Source organism: Cydia fagiglandana, chromosome 26 (genome assembly GCF_963556715.1).
Source record: "Cydia fagiglandana chromosome 26, ilCydFagi1.1, whole genome shotgun sequence".
NCBI classification, from domain to species: Eukaryota; Metazoa; Arthropoda; class Insecta; order Lepidoptera; family Tortricidae; genus Cydia; species Cydia fagiglandana.
The window spans coordinates 8,476,861-8,501,288 of record NC_085957.1 but is presented as its reverse complement, the minus strand read 5'-3'; the positions used below and the strand labels follow the sequence as shown (position 1 = coordinate 8,501,288).

The following is a 24,428-nucleotide window of genomic DNA, read 5'->3' as shown; positions in this document are numbered from 1 at the left end:
GGTTCGTGAGATACAGCCTGGTGACAGACGGACGGACGGACGGACGGACAGCGAAGTCTTAGTAATAGGGTCCCGTTTTACCCTTTCGGTACGGAACCCTAAAAAGCGCTGGAATCCGTCTACACGCCTAGGGCAAATTTCTCACGAGCGTTTTTTCAACGCGAGTTAAAAGCGTTTGAATGACACAAATGGAAACATGTGTATTTATTCACACGACAGCGGTGGCGCTTTTTATCAAGCGTTGTTGGATTTTCGACTTTGAGCCTTGGTCGTTAAATCGAATTTAGAATGCGGACAGATTCAAGCGCTTTTTTAACGCGCGTTAAGAAAGCTAACGTGCGAATGTGGGCTTGTGGGCTTATCAGGTGGCCTACCGCGAATACCGCAATTCCCAACTTTCGGGGATCTTTCTTTTTTACTCCAATGAAGGCGTAATAATTAGAGTGACAGAGAAAGATGCCCGCATTCGCTTTTGACGCGCCTATAGGCCAGTTCCGCCTATAGCTCCGTTCTCCCTTTAGGCCCCATTCGCACGGCAGCTTTTTCAACGCGCGTTAAAATTAAAAAGCGTTTGAATGACACAAATGGATAACCATGTATCTATTCACACGACAGCGGTGGCGTTTTTTATCAAGCGTTGTTGGATTTTCGACTTTAAGCCTTGGTCTTTAAATCGAATTTACCGTGCGGGCAGATTCAAGCGCTTTTTTTAACGCGTGTTGAAAAAGCTGTCTATAACCCAGTTCCTCCACTACGCTCTAATGTATATTCCGTTTTTTTAGCATTAGAAAGAACTTCGCAGAAGTAAGCTTGTGGTTCCAAATCCGGCACTTTTAGCAGTAATAATTTCAAGTAAATTATATATATTGACCATGCTACATTAGATAATTCAATAATTATTATCAATTAAAGAGCCTGAATAAACTGCACGCTTGCTTTCTGTGGAGTTTTTTCTAATGCTAAAAAAACGATACTGCCTAAAATTTGGTTTAAAAGTCCGCGTGCATGAAATTCAGTATATATTATAAATTGCAGGCTGTCAGCAACATTTCTTCGTAATATTTGAACAGATTAAGTAAGTACCTATATTTTATTAACTCAGTATGTACTTTTTCATTTCATTGAATACAAGGATAGGTGGGCCCCTAAAACAGCGATTCTGATGAAATATAGTGGCTTTCTATACACATCAGTCAACGTGCAATCGTTTATTTTCGTATAAATTTACTCCTGTATAAACACCATGGATTGCATCGAATAAATGATTATGATTATTTTCTTCTGCCTGGACCTTATCTTGGTACCTTTAAACGAGCAATTTTGAGGTTTTTTATTTAAACTCAAATGTACAGTCAACGGTAAAAATATGGGTGTACAAATCATTTCAAAAATATGTCCCATAACTCTTATGTCAGTGAATTAAGAACTATGGGACATATTTTTGAGTAAGTTGTCTACACCCATATTTTTACCGTTGACTGTACATAGCAATGTACAAATTGCAGAACATTCCCAAAAGGCGGAAACGTTCTCGAGAATGTTCTCAGAACATTCTGCAATATGGAAATTTATTGTTCCACCATCTTGGATTTAAAAAAAAAAATTTTTGTCTTAGGAATCTAGAGGCCTCTATCTCCCGCCATGCCACATGTCAGCGCGCTCGGACCAACTTGAAAAAATAAAAAAAAAGTCGGCCTTTTTGATTTTTTTTAATGCAGTATGTTTTGTCTCGAGGCCCTCTATGACATTTGGTCGAGCACCCCCCACCTATCACGCACCGTTTAAAAGTAAACGAGATTCCGTGACCAAAATTTCAGCGCGCTAGGACAAACTTGAAAAAAAAAAGTCGGCCATATTGAAAAAAACATGGCCTTGTCAAAAACTGCCAGGGTCCCTCTATGACATTTAGTCGAGCACCCCCCACCTAGGTCTGACCGTTTGGCCGGGCCGTCATACATTTTTCTGACCGGAAGCGATAGACCAAATGTCGGAATTTTCTGGGGGTAAGGATACTACACCTAAACCATCGTGAATATTCATGGTATAAACTACGATAAATAAATAAATTCTCGTTCTCGAGAAACATTCTCAGAAGTTACCTAGAAATTCTCATGTGGAAAGTTTCACAACTTTGGAAAGTTCTCGTGCGTGCATTGCTAAATGTACATATCATTGGCCAGAGATACGACCGCTGCATTGATTTCTGAAGGTTTGGCACAGGGACGCAGCATCTGTAACGGCTCGGCCACGACATTGCGCGACTTGCGACGGCGGCGGCGGCAACCATTGGTGGGAACATAAGGTCCGATCGCTGTGTCTCGCTAACCTATGGTTGCCGTTCTAAGACTATCTCGCGGGGGAGATACTCCTGAGCGGCTGCCGCGAAAATCGAAATTCGCAAATTGCGGGGATCTTTCTCTTTTACTCCAACGAAAGCGTAATTAGGGTGACAGAGAAAAATCCCCGCAATTTGCGAACTTCGATTTTTGCGGTTATAGCCCTGTTCCTATTAACCCTTTTCCAGGCCGCACCAATCTACAAGGTTTTCCCAAAAAATCCAAATATATTCCAATCAATCCAGCCGGCGTATTATGGATGGCTTTTACCACGTGATAAAATAACTGTCACTTTTTAACACCGTGGGATAGAAAGTGACGGATACCGATAAACCGACCATCATTATCCGTACAGCTTTGATGATTCATTTTAAGTCACATTTCTCAAAATTTCAATGTAATTTGAACCTTAAACTAGAATGCTAATAAAGTAGAAATTCTATTGGCGCGTGTTGTGGTCGATAAATCGTACTATGCCTGGAAAAGGATTAAACGCGGTTTTCATGGCCCAACCAGCTCTTTTGTCCCTAAAATGACGCACATTGTAATGTACAGTCAACAACAGAGCTATGAATACAGGCAAAGTGCCAAAATATGTATACACGACCTTAATGTACAGGCAATAAAGTACTGTATACATATTTTTGACACTTTGCCTGTATTCATAGCTCTGTTGTTGACTGTACAGCCGAGCGTTTCTTTTATTTTTTGCCATTTTATATATTGTGACCTTTTTTGCCACTTTTGTGTTATTCCTAGTCAGGATCGCGAGCCCTATTCATCCTAGGAGAAAAAAGTGTCCTAAAATTTCCATACAACTTTCATAGCTTCCTTGTTGTTACCGCCATACAAAGTATATGGGGAAATGGTAACACAATAGAAAAAAAGTCTCGGACATTATTTTATCCCATTAGGATCGAAAGAGCACGTGATTCTGTGTAGAAATAACACAAAAGTGGCAAAAAATGCACATTATTTAAAAATGGCAAAAAAATTATGAAACGCTCAGCCAATAAATTAATTTAATTGTTAATTAAAATACGTCATGTTTCAGCCGTTCCAATATTTGTTCAGCTTGCACTGTGGGGTATATAAGGCTGTGGTGAGCCGAGATATGCCAAAGCCACACCATGAAGCTGTCTATAGCTCTTTTGAGCGTGGTGGTGAGTATAATTTGTCTTATATTTATTTATTTATCTTGTCTTTATAAAATAATGAAACACTAAAAAGATCCTCTTGTCTGTAAAGTCGGTTTACGGACGATAATTTTGCGTGATAAAGTCATAAGAACCGTAACGTTACCATGGAGATCCGTCCACAACGTTACCACGGAGATCTGTCCACAACGTGACGCTTTTTCGTGCATGCTACCGGTGTTCATCGATTTATAAGACGTTATCACGTCAAAATAACGAAGTCGCTCGGTAGGGTGCCCAGAAGGCTGTCATATTGCCCCGCTGGATGACAATGCTCCGTTGGGCAAAATATTAGCCCACTGGTCACCAGAAGCCTCTATGAGGCGCTTTGACAGCTCCTCATAGAGGTGACGCTCGCTAGGTCCCCACGGCCCCAAGGCTTCCACGCCAAACGCCGCGAATTTGTAGCTACTACCTAGTCTTTTCAAATTTCGAACACAGCAACGTTTTGCACTGTTGGAAGCCGAGCAAGCGATGGATTCCAGAGCGTTGCGAGGTTTTCAATCACAAGGCATAACTTAGCTATTAAACATTGATAACTCACATTTTCTTTGATGCCTTTAACTTTTGTTGTTCAAAAGCTTCTTAACATCTACCATGAAAAAGTAGAGTTGAATACACATCATGCAGTTACTTTTTCGTTAATAAATTCTAGCGTAAGTATATTTTCTCGTATGACGCTCCGAAGTAAGTTGTATGCATATTTAGTGTAGATGCATTTTTATAATTTTTATTTGTCTTTTGCTGAGTTTTCAATGTTTTCTTTTGCCCAGCCGGATAGCAAGGGCCGAGCGCTGTAAATTATTTTATAATTAAGGCGTTGGTAGTTAATGTGCTACTTCGAATTTATCTGAATTGAAAACCAAAAATTTAGAATCAGAAGAAATATTAAAAATATTTATTAAAGCGTATTCAATGTGCATCTGTGCATCTGCGTCTGGGCGTCCCAGATACCGCTGGAGTGACGAAGCCCAAAAAGACCTGTCCGCCCTCGAAATACCCAACTGGCGTGAAGTGGCGCAGAATAGGGCAGAATGGCGCTCTCTTGTGTCAGAGGCCAAGATCCTCTTTGGGTCACTGAGCCAGTGATGTATGTATGTCAATGAGCATTAAAAAAACTTTAAAAAAATATAGTCCACCACTGCGTTATAGATTATAATGTTACTTTATTAGAATTAGAACCGGGTTTCCTCTCCTAGTGCTTTACACTAAAAAAAAAGTTCTATTCAAAATTATTAAATGTTTTCCTAACTGTGGGTACTTATATTAAGATTAAGTAAGTCAAATTATGATTAGCAGGATTTTTTTTTTGAAATTTATTTGCGGTCTTCCAATGATCCACCATTACATAATGTCCCACTACTGGGCACATGTCTCTCTCATTTTACAAGTTTGGGCTATATGTTTCCACTAGAGATGTAAGTATAAGTATAGGTACCTAATTGTAATAATCATGACGAATTATTAGTAATATATTAATACAAATAAGTAGGTAGCATTCGATAACAATAGAAATTAATAAAGAAATTAAATAGTATACCTATAAGTGTCTATAGATCTTCTTCTTTGTCGTCACACTCTTGTCAAAGTATTCGTGGTCGTCACATCAGGGCCGGCCAAACTTCACAATCCGTCGCCATTCCTCCCGTACTGTAGCCATTCTTGTACATTCATGGAGTGGTTCATTGAATGCACTTTTGTTTTGACTATAGGTCTGACCAACGCATTGGTGACCTACCACGCCTATATCTATCTATAGATAGGTATTTATAATATAAAGAGCACCATTCACCATAGTTCTTGACGTTTTCTTTTGTTTTCTCAGGCTCTCGTGGCCGTCAGCGGCCTGCCACGTAAGTATTTTCTATTTATAATTTTAATATTTTTAATACATAGAGCTTAACCGTTTCAGGGGCAAACAGAAAACTGTGTTACGTCTTTCCTGTAGACATACACAAGAGTTAAGGGCTATAAAGGTTAATTTTCTTATTTAAACCTTATCCACGAGAAAAGGTCCTCCTTTTATTTAGAGAACTACGATAAAATCATTACTTACATGCCCGCAAGCTGTTAACTATTGCCATAGGAGAGAAAACTAGTGTGTTCGCGCGAACTGTACATTTTTCTCTCCTGTGGGCAATAGTTAACAGCTTGTGGGCATGTAAGTAATGATTTTATCATAGTTCTCTAAATAAAACGAGGACCTTTCCAAGTGGATAAGGGTTAAATAAGAAAATTAACCTTTATAGCCCTTAACTCTTGTATATGTCTACAGGAAAGACGTCACACAGTTTTCTGTTTGACCCTTCAATAAATATTACAAAAAAGCTTTGGTGGATTGAATGATTGAATGTTATTAAAATTTAAAATTATTAAAAGTTGGAAATTACACTTTCTGTTTAGAATTGGTAATTTAATTTTCATGTTATTTCTACACAGAATCGCGAGCTTTCCGATCCTAATAGAAGTAAGAGTGCCCCAAGATTTTTATTTCCATTCCATTGCCATCATCATAGACTTTGTATGACGGTAACGGAATGGTAGGAACGAAAAATGTTTGGAAATTTTGGGACACTTTTTTCTCGGTAGCGGAAACAAATACTATACTTTATATGCAGAACCCAGGCCCGATTTCGAAGAAATCGAAGAGTACTCCAGCTCCTCCAAGAAGTCGGCAGCTTCCAGCGCATCCAGCAAGTCAGATGAGAGTTCCTCCACCACTATCATCAAGGAAGCTGGTGGCAAGACCATCATAGAGAAGGAGCGAAGCCAACAAGAGCAGGAACAAGCCAGTGCTAGCCGAAAAGAAGAAGCTAGCCAAAGGAGTGTCATAAGCGTTGACGGTAAGTTGAGATATAACCCCAACCTATTTTATGTTTTTTTATGTTTTTCTGTTCAGTATAAGTTTTTATTTTGTGTTTGTGCTCACGAATAAAATTATTTCTATTCTATTCTACTATAGAAACTAGGTAAATAAAATCCGCAGTGGGAAGCGTATAGCGGTATCCAGACGGGATGATCAAATCGACCGATTTGATCAGAGATGAAATTGGCGTCAATCTCCAATTTAATCACCAACTTTAGATTTATGGTCATATTAGAGCCCTCTAAATTAAAAAAATGCCCCAGAACGAAAATACTGGCATCACAAATTGGTATTCTTGCGTTCGCACCTCATTTTATCGGTATCTAATATCGCTCATTATCGGCGGTTGAATTCGGCGAGCCAAATTGGCGTTTGCGTCCGCACGTCCTGATTCGATCGGTTAATTTAATCAGATTGGCGAAAAACTGACTAGTCTGGATACGTCTTATCTGACTGTACCAGACAGTCTGCCAACAGGGAGATCGTGCGTAGAGCTGTGTCCGCCTCTACTACCGAAGCGGAAGCCTCAACGTGACCACGACCGCTCTGTCAAGAGCGATACGACAGAGGGGAAGAAAAGATTTTAATTAGGGATCAAATATAATAATTTGATATACTTTTTTTTTTATAAATAAATATTAGGGCACATCTTACACAGATCAACCTAGCCCCAAACTAAGCAAAGCTTGTACTATGGGTGTTAGGCGACGATATACATACTTATATACATGGAAAACACCCATGACTCAGGAACAAATATGTATTTGTGTTCATCACACAAATAAATGCCCTGGGTTCAAACTCAAGACCACCGGCTTCACAGGCAGGATCCAGACTGGTCGTCACAGTGGTAATACTACTAAACGAAATTAATAACTAGCTTAAATCTAAAACAGGCCCCTGAGGCAGTGTACCAAGGATGCTGGCGGCATTTCCTGCGAGGTAGCCGCCAGCTCTTCGGTCACCAGTTACATCAACCAGACGCTTCGCGATTTCTGCGAACAACTTATGCGCGCTGGGACCCCATGGACCTAGAGTTTTAACTCCAATTTCGTGTTTATATTTTAGGACACAAAGTCTCAGAGGAATCGAGCCACCAGGCCAACTCTGCGCAGCAACAGCAGGACTCTTCTTCCAGAACCAGCAGTCAGAAACGGAGCGTCAGCGGCAGTGGTTAGTACCTAACAGATGTAGAGCAAGGCTGATTTAGACGGCGCCACAGAACAAATAATAGTATTAGGTACAGAACACTCACTCTCTAACAAAACGCGTGTCGATCAGGACAGATATGGCCGCTAAGTGGCGACAGCGCCACGCGCGGTTTATGGCTAGCCACCAAAATTGGTGTGGTACGGATGTACTTTTAGCTACCTGTTGCAAAGCGACGAAATCGTGGAGTGAGCTACGCCTGACGGCGCACGAACTCGCATGCGATTTTGGTCACATTGCGAACTGTTGGTTACGTCCAATTCAACCGACCGATCAAAAACCGCAATGTAATGAAACTTACATGCGAGTTCTTGCATTCTCTAAATGAGCCATAATTATTTTTAGGGTTCCGTACCCAAAGGGTAAAACGGGATCCTATTACTAAGACTTCGCTGTCCGTCCGTCCGTCCGTCTGTCTGTCACCAGGCTGTATCTCACGAACCGTGATAGCTAGCTAGACAGTTGAAATTTTCACAGATGATGTATTTCTGTTGCCGATACTAAAAACAGAATAAAATAAAGATTTAAATGGGGCTCCCATACAACAAACGTGATTTTTGACCAAAGTTAATAAGCAACGTCGGGCGTGGTCAGTACTTGGATGGGTGACCGTATTTTTGCATTTTTTCCGATTTTTTTTTGCATTATGGTACGGAACCCTTGGCGCGCGACTCCGACTCGCATTTGCCCGGTTTTTTAGTATTATTATTGGGGTGTTGTGGGTCCTTGAGCCACTTCGACCAAGCTGTTATCTATTGTGACGGCCCTTTGAAGTTCACTAATGCCCGTTGAATCCAGAAAACGCCGTGATCTGGCCTGCACATAATTTAATGACTAAAATATAATGCCCAACTACATGTTTACTTAATATACCTAATTTAAATTAGAATACATTTAATTAAGTTATTGCGAATCAAACTATCCTCTCATAGATCAGCTTAAAAACATCGAAATGCCGGGACGTGCCCCTAGCTAGCTAAATGTTTCAAATCGAATGTAAGAACCTACGAACTTCACTTCGCTTCGCTCGCTCGTTCGATTATATAGGACACTAGCTGTGCCCGCGGCTCCGCCCGCGTGGAATTCGGTTTGTGTCAGTAAGCTGCTAAATATACATAAAATAGTAAATTACATTACGGCGTATTTTTTTATTAAAAAATTATAACATTTATAATTTCCTGCATGATAATTTCTTAAAAGAATTCTATCTTATTGTTTCATACTTTTTAGAGCGCGATTTGTAGTAGTCCGACTACGCCCGACTCGATTAGTATGAGAAAGTCGAAGTCGCCTAGCTTTGGACCGCGTGCAGTGCGCCACATACGTCGGGCAATTCCCGACTCTTTTAGTATGAGGGCGCCGAAGTAGCCCGACTTTGGAACGCATTCAGCGCGCCACGTACGTCGGGTTACGCCCGACGCTTTGAGTATGAGGGAGGCGCCCGGCTTTGGAACGCGTACAGCGTGCCACGTGTGTCGGGGGCGTAGCCCGACTCTTTGAGTATGAGGGTGCCTTCGGCGCCCAACTTTGGCAAGCGTACAGCGTGTCACGTACGTCGGTCTACGCCCGACTCTTTTAGTATGAGGGCGCCGAAGACGCCCAGCTTTGAAACGCGTACGTTACGCCCGACGTTCTGAGTATGAGGGCGCCGGAGGCGCCCGGCTTTGGAATGCGTACAGCGTGTCACGTACGTCGGTCTACGCCTGACTTTTAGTATGAGGGCGCCGAAGGCGCCCAGCTTTGAAACGCGTACACGTACGTTGGTCTACGCCCGACACTTTTAGTATGAGGGTGCCGTAGGCGACCGGCTTTGGAACGCGAACAGTGTGTCACGTACGTCGGTCTACGCCCGACTCTTTGAGTATGAGAGCGCCGAGGCTTTGGTAAGCATACAGCGTGTCACGTACGTCTCTTTTAGTATGAGAAAGTCGAAGTCGCCTGGCTTTGGAACGCGTACAGCGCGACACGTACGTCGCGTTAAGTTCGAAGCAGTGCCGTATTAAGATATTTTGATGCCCTAAGCATTTCTAGACGATGGTGTTCCCGCTCCCTAGGGTCATTGAGATTACATTTTTTTTTGGTAAATCGAGTGAAGTTCATTGCCGCATTACAGTTGAGAATGGAAATCAGTCACATCATTTTATCACGAAAATTGACAGTGCCGCAGCAGTAATGTTGCAACAGAGTACCTAATGCTGCTGCAGTCGCCTCCCGAATGTCACCTTTGTCATATTTTAGGTTAAAATGTAATAGAAAACGCGAGCGAAGCGAGCGCGAAAATTTTTCGATATAAAAACGCAATGTGACAGACAGTTGTACATTTTTACTTTTAGTATGGAAATGAGTCACATCATTTTATGACGAAAATTGACAGTACCGCAGCAGTAACGTTGCAACAGAGTAATGCTGCTGCAGTCGCCAACCGAATGTCACCTTTATCATACCTTAGAAAGTTATTAAAAACGCGAGCGAAGCGAGCGCGAAAATTTTTCGATATAAAAAACGCAATTTTACTTTTAGTCCCAACCAGGCGCGAATCCAGGATTTTATACAAAGAAGGGATGGGACAGTTTTCTATCAGCCTAGCTTCGCATAGGGCTCGATATTTAAGGGTCTCAGCGAGGTTGTTTTCATGCATAAAAAATGCAAGAAAGCAGAGCTTGGAATTGACCAAGTGAATTGAATTGGCGAAGTGTGAGCAAGGCAGCAGGCCCAGCTGCGAAAGAAGAAAGCTTGGATGTGGATCCACGCCCAAGTGTAATTAAAGCAGAAGATCAACTTTGCCGTAAGGCAGAAGGCTTCGCATAAGACCTAACGCCGAACCGCAAAAGAGTGGGTTGAAATCGAATCTATTATGCATGTAATCACGACTCTTCTACTGCTACCGATTGTTTCCTTTTGTTCTACTTTTTCAACCTGCCATTTGGGTGCCCCCCTCCCCCCCCCCCCCCCTGAACGTGGTGCCCTATGCACGTGCTTGTTTTGCTTACTACATACAAACACGAACGCTGAAAACACAGTACACTCTCTCTCTCTTTTTTTGGGTAGTCGTGAAAAAGATGGCACTGTGCAATGAAGGGAAATTAATTTACTGTCGTTAAATTTTGTTGTATATTCGAACATAATTATTCAATTTAATTTGTTGATGTCCGTAATACCCCCTCATCTTAACTTAGAGTTAGTTTGGTAAAAACCTTCCTCGGTGGCTATTCATGTCAATACGTATTAAATTCAGCGCCATCTGTTAGTTTACCAGGGTACTCAATAGTGGCAGCACATATTTGAAAAAAGTTTGCCCCTCCTTCCTAAGTAGCGCCATAAGATTCAGGGGCAAACTTAAATCAAGCGAGTGTTGTGGCTACCCCCCCTTTTAAGGGTAGAATTTTTATAGCCTATAACCTGGCCGGAGATTTTCTCGACAGATTAGTAAAGTTTGCATCAAAATCCGTTCAGCCGTTTTCACGTGATGCGCGTTCAAATAAACAGACAAACAGATAAACAGATAAACAGACAAACAGACAAAAATTCTAAAAACTGTTGGAACGTGTTCTGTTATCGATTCTAAGTATCCCCAGCCAACTTTTTTTCAAATATCTTCCATGTACAGACTTTCGACCGTCTACAGCTTTATTATATGTATAGAAGAAGATTATTACACAAATTGACTACTTGTTTGTTTTCAGAAGGGTCTGAGATCAGTGAGTCGGAAAGTAGTGCTAAAAATGCCGCCTCTAAAAGCAAGTCTGATGAATCTAGCAGTTCCTCAAAGAACATCATCCGCGGTGGTAAGTGTAGTTATGGTACAGATACAGAATAAATAATCGTACTAAGTACAGAAGACTCACTTTCTAACAAAACGCGTACATGGATCGAAATGGCTCATTAGAAAGCGGTGGAGTTGACCAATTTGCAAAGAATAGAAAGTACAGTCAGCAGTAAAAGCTAAACTTTACTTGTGTGTTTTCAGAAATAAAATATTTAAACTGTTTATTTTTATATAGAAGTACATTACAATTGAAGGGATGTTTACAGGGACTGTGAGCAAAAAGTCGGAGACAAGTTCTAAGCAAGCGGCCTCCGAAAGCGATTCTGCTAAGTCTAGCCGTTCAAAGAAGGTCTCCCGCTCCGGTGGTAAGTGTAGTTAATATAAAAATAATAATTTCATTCTATGTCGGCGGCCGATCGTAAGATCAGGCAGATCGTAATGTTCCTGTGTATTGTTTTGACGATCAGTCACATTGATCCAAGATATAGGTAGAATAGGTTCGTTAGGTTGCTTCAGATGCCCGAAGGGAAAACTGCCCAGCAATAGGAGCCCCGCGTAGCGGGGTTCCGTCGGCTCAGGGAAGGATTCAAAGATTTTCACGTTTCATGATATGCCTAGGAATTTCACGATATGCTTGATCTTACGATCGGCCGCCGACTATATATACGTCCCACTGCTGAGCATAGGCCTCTCATGCGTAGGGCTTGGGCTATAGTCCCGACGTCCCAACTTCACATACACCTTTGAATATCTGATTTCTGTGAGTTTTTCGCAACTTAATGTACGATAATTACCACTAGGTTTTCGGTGAAGGATAACATCGTGAGGAAACCTGCATCTGCGATATAGGTGATATAGGTAACAATAAGAGATCTGACGAGCATAATTTTCAACACTAATAATAATTATTGATTAGTTTTAGAGTAATTCAGATAAAAGGCTATACCCGCCCGATGGCCATATCATCCGTTGCAAGTTTCCATATCTTTTCTTTCCTTCTAAATAATCATATAGATATCGTGATAGAGTTAGACCAAGAAAAGTCTGCAGCGATTTTGAAAGCCCACGCAGTGCGTTATTTAATTCTATACTTCTATGAAATTATGACATATAAATAACAGCTAAAGTTAGTTTTTAGGGTTCCGTACCCAAAGGGTAAAACGGGACCCTATTACTAAGACTTCGCTGTCCGTCCGTCCGTCTGTCACCAGGCTGTATCTCACGAACCGTGATAGCTAGACAGTTGAAATTTTCACAGATGATGTATGTCTGTTGCCGCTATAACAACAAATACTAAAAACAGAATAAAATAAAGATTTAAATGGGGCTCCCATACAACAAACGTGATTTTTGACCAAAGTTAAGCAACGTCGGGAGGGGTCAGTACTTGGATGGGTGACCGTTTTCTTTTTTGCCTTTTTTTTGTTTTTTTTTTTGCATTATGGTACGGAACCCTTCGTGCGCGAGTCCGACTCGCACTTGCCCGGTTTTTATTTTTTAGCATTAGAAAGAACTCCACAGAAGCAAGCGTGCAGTTTTTATCAGGCTCTGTAATTATTAATAATTATTGAATTATCTAATGTAGCATGATCAATACATATCATTTACTTCAAATGATTACCGCTAAAAGTGCCAGATTTGGAACCACAAGCTTACTTCTGCGAAGTTCTTTCTAATGCTAAAAAACACACACTATAGTTGCACTGGGTGGGCTATCAAAATCGCTGCAGACTAACGTCTAACTCTAATCTATTTCACTTTTTTTAGTTGAAAAAAGTCAGCAAAGCAGCTCCGCCAAATCAGCCAAGGATAGACGTAGTTCAAAGAAGTCTTCAAGTTACAAGTCTGAAGAAAGCGAAGAACGCAAATCAGCCAAGAGCCGAGGAACGAGGAAAAATGAGCGTGAGGCTCACAACCGAGGAGGCAGCCGTGAGCGAACGAGCTCCAAGAACTCTAAGGAGGAGCACTCAGCTGAGCAATCGGCCAGCGAACGGAAAAGGTGAGTATCCATCAGACGGGACTGATCAAATTGGGCGATTTGGTAGGACACCATTTACTTTCGAAAATTCATCAACTGAGAGAGTGAATGAATAGATGATGAATGGAAAACTTGTAATGTGAGATTTTATTGTTAATAATTGTATACTTAATTTTTAATGATGATAGATTGTGGTTAAGTTTTTTTTTAATTCTATTGATATAATTGTATAACTTGTATAAGTAGTAGCAAGTGTAATTGGTAATTACTGTAACCGTTCTTGTGATATTAATAATAAATAAATAAACTTTTAGGTTATTTCATAGACTAGGATCTCTAGACCGAGTTTTGAGCAATTATTTCATGCAACCGATGATGCCAAAAATGCGGGGGTGCGCGGGACGAGGTGAGCTAAATCCCGTGCCGTGATTGGTCCGTTCAAAGACACGGACGTCACACAAAGACACTTTCGACTCGAAGATGGAGTAAAATTACCGTATGCGTGGCAGAGGGGGTAGCGCGAATATGCTCAGTCTGGTGGATGTTTTGTCTGTGGGTTATTTAGACTCGGTAGGTAGGTAGGTATAGAATGAGACAAAGAAAAAAAGTGTCCCCAGTATTTCGTAAAAATTTTGAGTGTCAGTTTTGTAACGGTGCATACAAAATGTATGTGACTATGCGTTACAAAACTGACATTTTTTTGGGACACATTTTTTTTCTTTTGAAATCAATATTCCTCGTGATTTTGAATAGAAATAACCTAAAGGTTTATGAATTTTAAATGAAATAAAGTAAATGGTACACTTTTAAGTGAAAATGCCTATAAATACCCTTACCGAGATTCGAACTGACCACCGGATTCATAGGCTTCCTTCAGTACCGTAGTCGGTACTGAAGCCAGACCGGTCGTCAAATATTTAGTACCGTAAAATGGGGTGAGTATGAGTAGGGATTACGTGGAGAGTTGGGTAATGAATGGGGAGAGAAGGGATGCCAAGAGAGTGAGATGGTTTTTAAAGGCTACTGCTACCTAAATAATGTATTCGTATTACAAATGGAGCTATAGTGATATTCATAAGAAAAAAAATCGATTCAACAATGTTCCAAAATCACCTTTGTATGAAATCCCATCTCATCCCAACAACGAGGTACTACGGGGTGAGGAGGAATTTTGTGTTTATCGGTAAAGTTATGAAATGGAACAACCCAAAATCATAAAAAAAACTAAAATACAAACGTCCGGAACATTTCTTACGAGTATATATACCATTCTGGCCGCGTAGCCAAAGATGCCAATCGCTTACGCTCCGTAGCGATCGAAACGCAACTGTCACTGTCACACTAATATGGAAGAGTGATAGAGAGACATAATGCTTTTCGTTGTGGATGCGACAGCGATTGTAACCTTGGCTAGGCCGGCAGTTTACATATGTAAAAATAAAATGTTGGTTTGAATATCAGTTTTCTCTCTATTCACCCCATTTTACGGTATTTTGTTTATTTCAGCTCCAGCTCCAAGAAATCCAACAGCAGACAAGACAGCTCAAGAGAGAGCAGCGTAGAGAGAGAGGGAAGGGAAAACCGCGAGGGCGACTATAAGGAAACCGTGGATAGGAGACACAGGAAGGAAAGCAGCTCTAGCTCCGAATCTGAGAGAGAAGAAGCCAGACGTCGGAGAAACTCTAAGTCTAAGTCTTCTCAGGTAAGAAAATTAGTCAAAGAGTTTGGTTCAACTTTCATAAATAGGTATCCAAAGTTTTCTGATTTGGCGCCCTGCGATTGCGACCTTAACTTGACCTTAAGCAGATAGATCGTCGAGTCATCTTGTGCTGCAATTGAAGATTTATCAAAAAAATCTACATTATCTAAATAGAATGTACCTATAAAAGTAGGCATACTTACTTTTATAAATTCGATTTAAATAATTTTTAATTAAAAAAATTATAAATAAAACATTTATTCATAAAAAGAACACATTTTCACAGAGATAGGTACAACAAACTCTGCCAAACTGTATAGACCAAGCAATTACGGCATTTACGGCATAATTACGACATACGCCATAATTACGGCAATTAGACCAAGTAAAGTCTGCATCGATTTTGATAGCCCACGCAGTGCAAGTATTCTTTTAAACGTCAAACGTCTATTAAAATATGACGTATTAAATAACCACTCACATGATTGATATTTTTCAGTGAAGACGAACTTTCATCCCCTTTTTAACCCCCTTAGGGGTTGAAATTCCAAGAACGTTGCAATTACTTTGTTTTGTAATCGGCTATTATGCCTTTCTAAGAATTTTCAAAGCATTAGTAATGGATTAGAAATTTGAAACCCATTTTAACCCTGTTAGGGGATGAATTTTACAAAACGCTGATATTACTTTTATTGCCTTCCAACAATATCCCCACATACAAAGATTCAAGTCCCGTGCTCGAAAAAAATTTTGATATCCATACAAACTTTCAACCCCTTTTTCACCACCTTAGGGGATGAATTTTCTAAAACGCTGAAATAAAATTTCTTGTATTTTAATAATACATCTTTTAACGAAGTTTCAAATTCCTAGCTCAAAAGAAAACTTCAACCCCATACAAACTTTCATCCCCTTTTTAACCCTGTTAGGAGATGAATTTTACAAAACGCTGAAATTACTTTTATTGTCTTCTAATAATATCCCCAAATACAAAGATTCAAGTCCCGCGCTCGAAAAAATTTTTGATATCCATACAAACTATCAACCCCTTTTTCACCACCTTGGGGGATAAATTTTCTAAAACGCTGAAATAAGTTTTTTTGTATTTAAATTTGATACATTTTTACAAAGTTTCAAGTTCCTAGCTTAAAATAAAATTTGCACCCGAAGACGAACTTTCATCCCCTTTTTAACCCCCTTAGGGGTTGAATTTCCAAAAACGTTGCAATCACTTTTTTTTTGTAATCGGATATTATGCCTTTCTAAGAAGTTTCAAAGCATTTGTAATGGACTAAAATTTTCAACCCTGTTAGGGGATGAATTTTACAAAACGCTGAAATTACTTTTCCTGTCTTCTAATAATATCCCTAAATACAAAGATTCAAGTCCACCACTCGAAAAAATTTTTGATTTCCATACAAATTTTCAACCCCTTTTTCACCACCTTAAGGGATGAAGTTTCAAAAACGCTGAAATTAGTTTTCTTGTATTTTAATAACATATCCTTTTACGAAGTTTCAAATTCCTATCTTAAAAGAAAACTTTAACCCCATACAAACTTTCATCCCCTTTTTAACCCTCTTAGGGGTTGAATTTCTCAAAATCGCTTCTTATCTCTTGTACACTTTATAAATGCAATCTGGTGTGCAAATTTCAACTTTCTACCTTTTGTAGTTTCGGCTCTGCGTTGATGAATCAGTCAGTCAGTCAGGACACTTGCATTTATATATATATATATATATACATATATATAGATAGATTAAATAACATTTGTACCTACTGCACTCTTGTTGGTCTAATGTAACTCTAACAGTTCGTTGGCAGAATTAGGCCACTCTCTTTATTTACTTAGGTATAGATATAAACTATTTAGGTACTAGACACTAGTATAAGTTACAAATATAAGTTCGCTATAACATAACATACTTACTTACCCCCTTATTCATAAACGTTTACTAAAGTTGGCAAGTCGATAATAATCGTTTGTCCCTTCCAGACTTATTGGTATGATGGAAAGGGACAAACGATTATTATCGGCTTGCTAACTTTAGGAAACGTTTATGAATAAGTGGGTTAAAGTTTATCCGGTCACAAATTGTTTCAACATGTTTTTTTTAATTTTGACTTTTAAACATTAATATGTTTATGAGATTTATTTAAAAATGTATTACAATAGATTTATAAGGTAGATACAAATACTTTCGACATGAATACATTACACTTTCTCACATTAATCACATTTATTACACAAACGGGTCTACCGCGATATACTTTCATTATTTTTACCTTAGCTGAGTTGCACCAACTGAGGTCATTCAAAGACCAAAAGAAAAAAAAGAGTATGTGTAAAAGACGCGAGAGTTTAAAGTGTTACATTAATCTCATTTTCTTGTATACATAGGAAACTGAGCAGCATCAGCACAGACATAGTTCAAAGAAGTCTTCAAATAAGAAGTCTGAAGAAAGCGAAGAGCGCAAATCCGTCAAATCGACCAAGAGCCGAGGAACGAGGAAAAATGAGCGTGATGATCTCCACATCAGTGAGCGAAAGAGCTCCAAGAACTCTAAGGAGGAGCACTCAGCTGAGCGATCGGCCAGCGAACAGAGGAGGTAAGTCCACACGTTAGCCGCCATACAATCGAGAGAGAGAGCGTAACTCTCATTAAAACGACATACTGAAATTTATAACATGAAATTTGACTTGAACGTTCAAGTTATTTTCTGTTTCTGGTAGGTACATAAAAAGACTAACTTATCTATAATAAAATACCCAAAATCATAAAAAAACTAAAATACAAACGTCCGGAACATTTCTTACGAGTATATATACCATTCTGGCCGCGTAGCCAAGATGCCAATCGCTTACGCTCCGTAGCGATCGAAACGCAACTGTCACTGTCACACTAATATGGAAGAGTGATAGAGAGACATAATGCTTTTCGTTGTGGAAGCGACAGCGATTGTAACCTTGGCTAGGCCGGCAGTTTACATATGTAAAAATAAAATGTTAGGTTTGAATATCAGTTTTCTCCCTATTCACCCCATTTTACGGTATTTTGTTTATTTCAGCTCCAGCTCCAAGAAATCAAATAGCAGACAAGACAGCTCAAGAGAGAGCAGCGTAGAGACAGAGAGAAGGGAAAAGCGCGAGCGCGAGGAAAGCAGCTCTAGCTCCGAATCTAAGAGAGAAGAAGCCAGTCATCGGAGAAACTCTAAGTCTAAGTCTAAGTCTAAGTCTTCTCAGGTAAGAAAATTAGTCAAAGAGTTTGGTTCAACTTTCATAAATAGGTATCCAAAGTTTTCTGATTTGGCGCCCTGCGATTGCGACCTTAACTTGACCTTAACCAGATAGATCGTCGAGTCATTTTGTGCTGCAATTGAAGATTTATCAAAAAAATCTACATTATCTAAATAGAATGTACCTATAAAAGTAGGCATACTTACTTTTATAAATTCGATTTAAATAATTTTTAATTAAAAAAATTATAAATAAAACATTTATTCATAAAAAGAACACATTTTCACAGAGATAGGTACAACAAACTCTGCCAAACTGTATAGACCAAGCAATTACGGCATTTACGGCATAATTACGACATACGCCATAATTACGGCAATTAGACCAAGTAAAGTCTGCATCGATTTTGATAGCCCACGCAGTGCAAGTATTCTTTTAAACGTCAAACGTCTATTAAAATATGACGTATTAAATAACCACTCACATGATTGATATTTTTCAGTGAAGACGAACTTTCATCCCCTTTTTAACCCCCTTAGGGGTTGAAATTCCAAGAACGTTGCAATTACTTTGTTTTGTAATCGGCTATTATGCCTTTCTAAGAATTTTCAAAGCATTAGTAATGGATTAGAAATTTGAAACCCATTTTAACCCTGTTAGGGGATGAATTTTACAAAACGCTGATATTACTTTTATTGCCTTCCAACAATATCCCCACATCCAAAGATTCAAGTCCCGTGCTCGAAAAAAATTTTGATATCCATACAAACTTTCAACCCCTTTTTCACCACCTTAGGGGATGAATTTTCTAAAACGCTGAAATAAAATTTCTTGTATTTTAATAATACATCTTTTAACGAAGTTTCAAATTCCTAGCTCAAAAGAAAACTTCAACCCCATACAAACTTTCATCCCCTTTTTAACCCTGTTAGGAGATGAATTTTACAAAACGCTGAAATTACTTTTATTGTCTTCTAATAATATCCCCAAATACAAAGATTCAAGTCCCGCGCTCGAAAAAATTTTTGATATCCATACAAACTATCAACCCCTTTTTCACCACCTTGGGGGATAAATTTTCTAAAACGCTGAAATAAGTTTTTTTGTATTTAAATTTGATACATTTTTACAAAGTTTCAAGTTCCTAGCTTAAAATAAAATTTGCACCCGAAGACGAACTTTCATCCCCTTTTTAACCCCCTTAGGGGTTGAATTTCCAAAAACGTTGCAATCACTTTTTTTTTGTAATCGGATATTATGCCTTTCTAAGAAGTTTCAAAGCATTTGTAATGGACTAAAATTTTCAACCCTGTTAGGGGATGAATTTTACAAAACGCTGAAATTACTTTTCCTGTCTTCTAATAATATCCCTAAATACAAAGATTCAAGTCCACCACTCGAAAAAATTTTTGATTTCCATACAAATTTTCAACCCCTTTTTCACCACCTTAAGGGATGAAGTTTCAAAAACGCTGAAATTAGTTTTCTTGTATTTTAATAACATATCCTTTTACGAAGTTTCAAATTCCTATCTTAAAAGAAAACTTTAACCCCATACAAACTTTCATCCCCTTTTTAACCCTCTTAGGGGTTGAATTTCTCAAAATCGCTTCTTATCTCTTGTACACTTTATAAATGCAATCTGGTGTGCAAATTTCAACTTTCTACCTTTTGTAGTTTCGGCTCTGCGTTGATGAATCAGTCAGTCAGTCAGGACACTTGCATTTATATATATATATATATATACATATATATAGATAGATTAAATAACATTTGTACCTACTGCACTTTTGTTGGTCTAATGTAACTCTAACAGTTCGTTGGCAGAATTAGGCCACTCTCTTTATTTACTTAGGTATAGATATAAACTATTTAGGTACTAGACACTAGTATAAGTTACAAATATAAGTTCGCTATAACATAACATACTTACTTACCCCCTTATTCATAAACGTTTACTAAAGTTGGCAAGTCGATAATAATCGTTTGTCCCTTCCAGACTTATTGGTATGATGGAAAGGGACAAACGATTATTATCGGCTTGCTAACTTTAGGAAACGTTTATGAATAAGTGGGTTAAAGTTTATCCGGTCACAAATTGTTTCAACATGTTTTTTTTAATTTTGACTTTTAAACATTAATATGTTTATGAGATTTATTTAAAAATGTATTACAATAGATTTATAAGGTAGATACAAATACTTTCGACATGAATACATTACACTTTCTCACATTAATCACATTTATTACACAAACGGGTCTACCGCGATATACTTTCATTATTTTTACCTTAGCTGAGTTGCACCAACTGAGGTCATTCAAAGACCAAAAGAAAAAAAAAGAATATGTGTAAAAGACGCGAGAGTTTAAAGTGTTACATTAATCTCATTTTCTTGTATACATAGGAAACTGAGCAGCATCAGCACAGACATAGTTCCAAGAAGTCTTCAAATAAGAAGTCTGAAGAAAGCGAAGAGCGCAAATCCGTCAAATCGACCAAGAGCCGAGGAACGAGGAAAAATGAGCGTGATGATCTCCACATCAGTGAGCGAAAGAGCTCCAAGAACTCTAAGGAGGAGCACTCAGCTGAGCGATCGGCCAGCGAACAGAGGAGGTAAGTCCACACGTTAGCCGCCATACAATCGAGAGAGAGAGCGTAACTCTCATTAAAACGACATACTGAAATTTATAACATGAAATTTGACTTGAACGTTCAAGTTATTTTCTGTTTCTGGTAGGTACATAAAAAGACTAACTTATCTATAAACTAAATACATAAAATGGACCAAATTTTATTAAAAACCTTTAGAATAAAACAGATTAAACATACAAATTATAAACTAAAATAAACCTAAGAATGAGTAAAACTAACTTAACAAATAAAATATTACATAAAATTAAAATATATTTAAGAAATTGGGCTCCTTTGGCATGGTGCCGAGGACGCTGGCAGCATTTCCCCGCTGTATTGCGATGCTAATACGTTGCGCGAGAAAGCTGCCAGCTTTCCGGTCACCAGGGGTGGTATTCGACAAGCGACGTTTGACGTATCGTGCTGATCTCCCGTTGATGTGGGAAAAATCATAAGTTCTCGAATACGTACAATGTCAAAATTTGACATTAACAATCCACAGTTAGGGTGACAAGCAAACCAAACCGAACCACCCTTAGTTTAGAGTTGAGTTTTGGATTGTTTTGGTTGTACCAAATGATATTATCCACCGTTGATGGAATCAACACTCAGTATGCAATAAAATCAACTGTTGATTTGACATGGATGCGAAATCTGACAGTTGTACGTGTCGAATTTGGCCCCAGTGAAGTTGATTGTCTTTTTGATAGCTCTTTAAAAAGTTGTAGAGCATTAGGACCCCACAGGCCAAGGGTCTCAACCCCAAATGGCATAAAAATATACTCGGATACTACTGAACTTTGAGCTTTTCGGCCGCTTTACACAGTTAAAGTGTTAAAGCCAAATTTTCTTACTTTATCCCTTTAGGTAGAGTTAGACTGAGATAAGTCTATAACGATTTTGATGGCAAAAGCAGTGCAAGTGTTATTTTAAAAGTTAAACTATTATTAAATCTAAAATCTAAATCGTTACAGACTTATTTTGGTCTAAGTCTATGTTAAAACTTTCTACTTCTTCAAATTTGCATATTGAGAATGTTAGAAAAATGTATCCAAATCTAAATTGTATATGTTTAACGTTCACAGTAACCCCGGTTTTCTCGAACGTTTTGACTTAAAGCTGAGTGACCTGGGGCCAAATTCGACACGTAAAATTGTCAGATTTCGCATCCACGTCAAATCAACAGTTGATTTTATCGCATACTGAGTTATGATTCCATCAACGGTGGATAATATCATTTGGTACAACCAATACTCCACTCTAAACTAAGGGTGGTTCGGTTTGGTTTGCTTGTCACTCTAACTGTGGATTGTTAATGTCAAATTTTGACATTGTACGTATTCGAGAACTTATGATTTTTCCCACATCAACGGGAGATCAACACGATACTTACGTCAAACGTCGCTTGTCGAATAGGGGTCCTGAATAAGTAAGTAACCGTGGCAGATTGTTGTCATTAATTCTATTCTATTTATGTTTCCAGATCATCGAGACGACACGGTTCTTCATCTTCAGTAGATGAAAGGTGGGTTAGAAACTTCACTAAAACCAAGACCGTGGCAGGGTGACCAGACGTCAGGAATTTTCCTGACATGTCAGGAATTTTAGGCATATGTCAGGAATGCGGCCGGAAAAGGGAAATGTCAGGAATTTTGGCATTTCCGTTTCCCGAAGGACAAATAAACAAAACAATAAAATGGTATACAGTACAATACACTTCACTCGGCTCTCTACCTTCTTTCAGTAACGGATATTTAATTCGTAAATCATCCGTAAAAGTACATAGTCTCGGGCGTTTGCTACTAGACGCTATGTTAAGGACACGACACGCGCACTGTTATAACGTAGAAACCGCCACCTCGCCACCCGCCGCGACCGCGACAGCTCATGTCAGGAATTTCGGCCGAAAATCAGGAATTTTGTCAGGACTTTTGAAATTTGTATCTGGTCACCCTAGACCGAGGTGATCCCATAAGTGTTCCGTGTGAACAAAGTTTTATACGGAACACTAAAAACGGCCAAGTAGAGTCGGACTCGCGCACAAAGGGCTCCGTACCATTACGCAAACCACGACAAAATAATCTCGTTTCTTGTTTGCGAGCACCACTTAAATATTTATTTTATTCTGTTTTTAGTATTTGTTGTTATAGCGGCAACAGATATACATCATCTGTGAAAATTTCAACTGTCTAGCTATCACGGTTCGTGAAATACAGCCTGGTGACAGACGGACGGACGGACGGACAGCGGAGTCTTAGTAATAGGGTCCCGTTTTTACCCTTTGGGTACGGAACACTAAAACAGCCAAGTATAGTCAGACTCGCGCACAAAGGGTTCCGTACTTCTTGTTTGCGAGCACCACTTAAATATTTATTTTATTCTGTTTTTAGTATTTGTTGTTATAGCGGCAACAGAAATACATCATTCGTGAAAATTTCAACTGTCTGACTCAGGCACAGATATCTATGCCCATCACATAAATAATAGTTATTTGTTTTACAAGGGGGCAAAGATGTTGTTTAACCGCTCGTGCTAATATTGATACCCGAGCAAGCGAAAGATTCCAAAAATGGAATCTTGAGCGATGCGAGGGTTAAACAAATTTTGCCCCCGAGTCAAACACAATATTTTCACCACACCAACCCTAACCAAATATTAAATGTAAAATATCAACAAAATCAAACCAAATCTAATCCAAATGAATGTTATGAAATATTTTATATTATATTATTTAATAACATTAATTTGGATTAGATCATCATTAAAATCACCATTTAAAAGTCAATTCTACCAGCAAATAAAAAAACAACTCAAGATTTGCATTTGATTACTTTGCCTCACATGTGAATAAAATTCAACTTTATTGCTATCAGTTTTTGAAGTGCAAAGTTCCGAGTTTCTTCAGTACCCACTAGGACAGACCGTTCGCCAAATATTTAGTATTTTGTTTATTTTAGCTCCAGCTCCAAGAAATCCAACAGCAGACAAGACAGCAAAAGAGAGAGCAGCGAAAAGAGAGAGAGAAGGGAAAAGCGCGAGCACAATTCTAAGAAAACCGTGGACTGGAGAAGCAGGAAGGAAAGCAGCTCTAAATCTAGCCGCGAATCTGAGAGGGAAGAAAGAACCAGACTTAGGAGGATCTCTGAGTCTCGGAAATCTCAGGTAACAAAATTCGTCCAAACCATTGACATGATTAAAACTCATACACAGTGATTAGGTTCAACCTAGGTTTAGGGTTCCGTACCCAAAGGGTAAAATGGGGATCCTGTTACTAAGACTCCGCTGCCCGTCTGACCGTCTGTCTGTCACCAGACTGTATCTCATGAACCGTGATAGCTAGACAATTGAAATTTTTACAAATGATGTGAAATATATCGAGTATATAAAAGTATACCTTATAATTACATATTCTTGTACATAGAAAACTGAGGAACAGAAAAAACATAGTTCCAAGAGCTCTTCAAGTCGGAAGTCTGAGGAAAGCGAAGAAGAATCCAGACGCCGTGTG

The 24,428-nt window shown here is 38.9% G+C and overlaps 1 protein-coding gene across 1 annotated transcript; it reads left to right on the top strand.

Moving 5' to 3' along the window:
- Positions 1-3,466: 3,466 nt before the first annotated feature.
- LOC134677352 (micronuclear linker histone polyprotein-like) lies at positions 3,467-24,133 on the top strand. Its single transcript, XM_063535786.1, has 13 exons — positions 3,467-3,499; positions 5,358-5,385; positions 6,151-6,375; positions 7,467-7,571; positions 11,291-11,392; positions 11,640-11,738; positions 13,141-13,372; positions 14,858-15,053; positions 17,452-17,660; positions 18,120-18,294; positions 20,694-20,902; positions 22,404-22,445; positions 23,878-24,133. Exons 1-13 carry the CDS (start codon positions 3,467-3,469, stop codon positions 24,131-24,133), a joined length of 1,911 nt encoding a protein of 636 aa, XP_063391856.1.
- The last annotated feature ends 295 nt before the right edge of the window (positions 24,134-24,428 follow it).

What these genes read in the sequence shown, in the direction of transcription:
- LOC134677352 (XM_063535786.1), top strand. Translation starts at nt 3,467, where the DNA reads ATGAAGCTGTCTATAGCTCTTTTGAGCGTGGTG. An exon ending in ACGGAGCGTCAGCGGCAGTG is followed by an intron (nt 7,572 to 11,290) that starts GTTAGTACCTAA and finishes GTTTGTTTTCAG; the next exon opens with AAGGGTCTGAGATCAGTGAG. An exon ending in AAAGAACATCATCCGCGGTG is followed by an intron (nt 11,393 to 11,639) that starts GTAAGTGTAGTT and finishes GGATGTTTACAG; the next exon opens with GGACTGTGAGCAAAAAGTCG.